Here is a 4,295-nt window from a genome sequence, read left to right as displayed (position 1 = left end):
TTTTTTTTTTTTTTTTTTTTTTTTTTTTGCCGTCCATGTCCAATTGCAATGTTTGTCAGCTCCAAATTGAGATTCTATAAATAAAAATCCAGAACTGGTACAGAGACGGTGAAGAATACTGTTTACTGGCTTGCTTATCATGGCTTGTTCAACCTGCCCTTTTATGTCACCTAGGGTCCCAACAGGGATGGAACTGTTTGCAGTGGTGCAGACCCTCCCACATCAATCTTCAATCTAATAAATATATATACAGGCTGGCCGACAGACCAATTTCTTGGTAGTGTTTTCAACTGAAGCCTTTCAAAAGGACTCTCCATTGTGACAAGTTGACATAAACCATCCAACCTAAGACTACAGCCTCTTCAAAGATCTTATACTGCTTAGACTGCTCCAAGCCCTTACACAACACCACTCCTGTGGGCTTCCAGGAGCAGCAAGACCCCTTAAAGGTGAAGTCAGGAATTGACTGGAGACACGAGAGAAATTTAGAAAACAAAACAAACAAGCAAACAAACAGGAAGTGAAAATCCAGGGCCTGCAGAATTCAAGATAGGCATCACCTCAAACCGTAGTGTGCATGAGTCTGTGTAGTGTCTGACTGTGCTTCAAGGAAGTGGCCATGTCTACATCTAAGGGGCACTTCCATGCAAAGGAGGCAATATTCGGGGAGACTGAGTGAATGAAGGAGATCGTGTTATTCACCTTCTTTAAGTAAGATAGAGACATCCTCACCTGCCTCTCTAGGAAAAGTGAATAATCCATCTGCTCAGAACAGAGGTCACCATCTTTGCATCAAGCACAATGAGCTACATTATGGCCTTTTCTCTTTCCCATTCCAGGTCTTGTGTTTCAGTGCTGTAACTCTCTGACTCCAGCCAAAATCCTGGTTGAACCTGTGCCTCGGCATGCTGCTGAAGGGGAAAGTGTTCTTCTCCTTGTTCATTATCTGCCAAAAGAGCTGATATCCTTTACCTGGTACAACTCAATGTATACGGTCCCAACATTTAAAATTGTAAACCACCATGTAATTGGAAATATCACCACCTGGGGAGATGCATACAGAGGAAGAGGAATGCTGTATGCCAGTGGATCCCTACTGCTCCAGGACATCACTAAGGATGATGCAAGAATGTATACACTAGAAACTTTAAATATAAATAACAAGGTTGAAAAAGCACACGTGCAGTTTTATGTAAATGGTAAGTGACTCGTAATGGCCTCTGGCTGCTGGGTATTACTTATCCTACTTCAGACACTGGATTGTCAGGATTGGATTATGTCTGTTCTCTCCACTGCTGCATTGTGTCTCCATACTGGAGTTTGAGCATTTCCTGTAGGACACACACGGGGTAGACAAACTGCAGTCAATCAGAATCCCTCACCAGTTTCTACCTCCACAGAGAAGAATGTGTGTGGGAAAAAAATTCAACATGAGAATGTCAGCTTTGGTGCAGACTCTTGGGAGTTCTCACCATGCACATGGCCCCAAGAGAGACCTTGGGGAAGTTAAACAGTCACGGGATTAAAGAGCACCAGGAAGCCCCTGCTCCAAAATATTGGCTCTTGCTGGACTCTAGGTGACACTGGAGAGCTTTCTGCCAATGCTTGGTTTTAATTTCCTGTTGGAGCTGACAGGAAACAAGGCTTTGCTGACTGTCTAAGTCCCATAGGGTGTAAGACCAGTTGCATACTCCCATAAAAGTTGCAATTTTGTAGGTCACATGTGAATCTCCTTCTCCCGAGACTCAGTGAATAGGTACCAGGACATAATCTAACTGTTGTGATGCACTTAGGAGACTTACAGAAAAGTCAGGTCCCCCAAGGGAGCAAGATAGGTGACAGTTCTCCAGGTAGCTCCTTGTCCTCATGGGTCTAGCATAAAGAATTTTTTTCCTCTATTAAATAGTAATGCATACTTTTGATTTGAGCATCTCCTCCCTCCCAAGGTCAGGCCATTGCCCATACCTAATCTTAACTCCACATAAAGCAGTGACCATTTATCACATGTTTTCTTACACGGGAACTAAGACATAGGAAACACAGTATGTGAATCAGGGAAACACAGATCTAACTTCTCCCCCGGGGAGGCTTTTTAAAGTATTCACTAAAGAGGGGATGCTGGAGCTCTCTGAAAGATTTTTGTCATCTGGTCCCCTTCTGTTTTTTTCACAGAGCCTGTGACACAACCCTTCATTCGAGTCGCCAATATCACAGTCAAAGGGAGCAGATCTGTGACCTTCTCCTGTGTTTCACCTCACACTGGAATCTCCATCCATTGGTTCTTCAATAATCACAATCTGAAGTTCACAGATAGGACAACGTTGTCTCCATCAAAGTGTGGACTCAGAATAGATGACGTTAGAAGAGAGGATGCTGGAGAGTACAAGTGTGAGGTCATCAACAGAGCTGGTAAAGGAGTGGTCAGTCAGCCAGTCAGGTGGCCATGATGAATGAGAGCCCCTTCCTCACTTCCTACAATAGGATTGAATAAAACATGGGAGAGAATTATGTGATGAAAATGCTCAGTTACTACTCAGGGGCAGCCGCATGGTGAGAGGTTCCTGTGATTCTGGGATACACATGTGTTTAAGAACAAGGTAGGATTTAAAGTAAGAGTCTGTCTCCAACGTGAAAACAAAGACATCAATAGAATAAACAGAAGCACAAAGGCATCAACAGCTTAGGTTGTACATCAAATACATATCTAACCCTAAGAATCAATGAGAACTAATTTCAGGAGCCCCCAAACTTTAGGATGCATTGAGTATGCTTTCAAAACCATACAGTGTTTGTTTAAAGATAAATGCATCCTTTGTATGCTACCTAATCCTGCTGAGACTAGATGCCCCAGGGTGGAGTGGTACCAGATGGGGGGCTCCCTTCTCTGAGGAGAAGGGGAGGAGCAATGGAGGGAGGGGTTTGTAAGGGTAGCACTGGGAGGAGAGAAAGGAGAAGTGATGTAATCAGGATGGTAAGTGAATTTTTGAAAAGAAAAAAAGACTCCTACTGATCTCAAACAGGCTTTTTTTTTAAAAATAAAGACCAATTGTCCCTTTTCCCTTGTCTTTCCTTGATTTTATTTCTTCAGATGGTTCTCTTCCCTTTGACTGGAGGATCTTAGCAAAAGCTTGTATTACTGGGGTGAATATATACTCTGGAAGACTATCTATTCAAAAAGATATCAACACTAAGTTATTAGAAACCAACAAAATAATGTGCCCATACGTTTGAATTGTTAGTATATACTTATTAAGCCATAGTGGCTGGATTACAATAAATTTTTGTCGTCAGCATTGACCCGGAGTTTGGGTTTTGCTAGATCTAAGTGGATCCCCATAACAATAGAACTTAAAAGATTTTTTAAGTAAGATATTGAAGCACACCTCCAGACATCCACACACAGGAACATACAATGCAGGAAATCAAGTGTGGCAACATGAGAGTCGCCCAGGGAATGTTGGTCTTAAAGACATGAAGAAGACATGGAGGGAGCTGGAGTCTAGAAGGCAAACTATGCATGCTGCCAAGGGTGGGGCTAGAGGAGTAACCTGAATCCCAAATGTTTGTAAATGAACCCAGGATGTGTAGCATTACATTGTTTGCACTGCTGGAGCCTGGCTTTTGTCCTGTGCAGATTGTGGCTGTACCCTGTCTCTTCCCTTTTGAAATAAAAAAGGTACTTTACTTTTAATATTACAGAAGCACATAATTGGGAGATCTTTAACTTCCTGTGTTTTATTTTCTAGTTTTTAAAAATTTTTTTATCAGATATATTTCTTTCCTTACATTTCAAATGCTATTCCCCTTCCCAGGTTCCTGTCCATAAGCCCCCATTTCCACCTCTCCCACTCCCTCATACGAATATTCCCCCTATACATCCCTCTTATTGCCACCCCCATGTTCCCCTGCAGTGTGGGTCCAACCTTGACAGTAACTAGGGCTTCCCCTTCCCCTGGTGCCCCCAAAAGGCTATTCTCTGTTACCTATGCAGTTGGAGCTCTGGGTCAGTCCATGTATAGTCTTTCGGTAGTGGTTTAGTCCCTGGAAGCTCTGGTTGGTTGGCATTGTTATTTTTATGGGGCTTCAAGCTCCTTCAACTCTTTCAATACTTCCTCTAATTGCCCCCAAGGAGGTACTGTTCTCAGTGCAGTGGGTGGCTGATAGCATTGACCTCTGTGTTGGACATGCTTTGAATGTCTTTCTCAGGAGAACTCTATATCTGGTCCCTTTCAGCATGCATTTTTTCAATTCTTTAACAGGAAATCTTGGATTTGTTCTTCTTCTTTTTTTTTTTT

General features: G+C 42.6%; 1 protein-coding gene across 1 annotated transcript; it reads left to right on the top strand.

Moving 5' to 3' along the window:
• Positions 1-839: 839 nt before the first annotated feature.
• On the top strand, positions 840-3,056 carry LOC116889790 (pregnancy-specific glycoprotein 22-like; the record flags this gene model as incomplete). The annotated part of the gene is made up of 2 exons (XM_032890640.1): positions 840-1,199; positions 2,173-3,056. Coding segments are annotated over 2 exons (635 nt in total), but the record flags the coding sequence as incomplete, so codon positions are not given.
• Positions 3,057-4,295: the final 1,239 nt, after the last annotated feature.

This window comes from Rattus rattus, unplaced genomic scaffold, assembly GCF_011064425.1.
Source record: "Rattus rattus isolate New Zealand unplaced genomic scaffold, Rrattus_CSIRO_v1 flattened_line_154848, whole genome shotgun sequence".
NCBI lineage: Eukaryota > Metazoa > Chordata > Mammalia > Rodentia > Muridae > Rattus > Rattus rattus.
The sequence above is the reverse complement of the archived record's forward strand: the minus strand, read 5'-3'. Positions and strand labels throughout refer to the sequence as shown.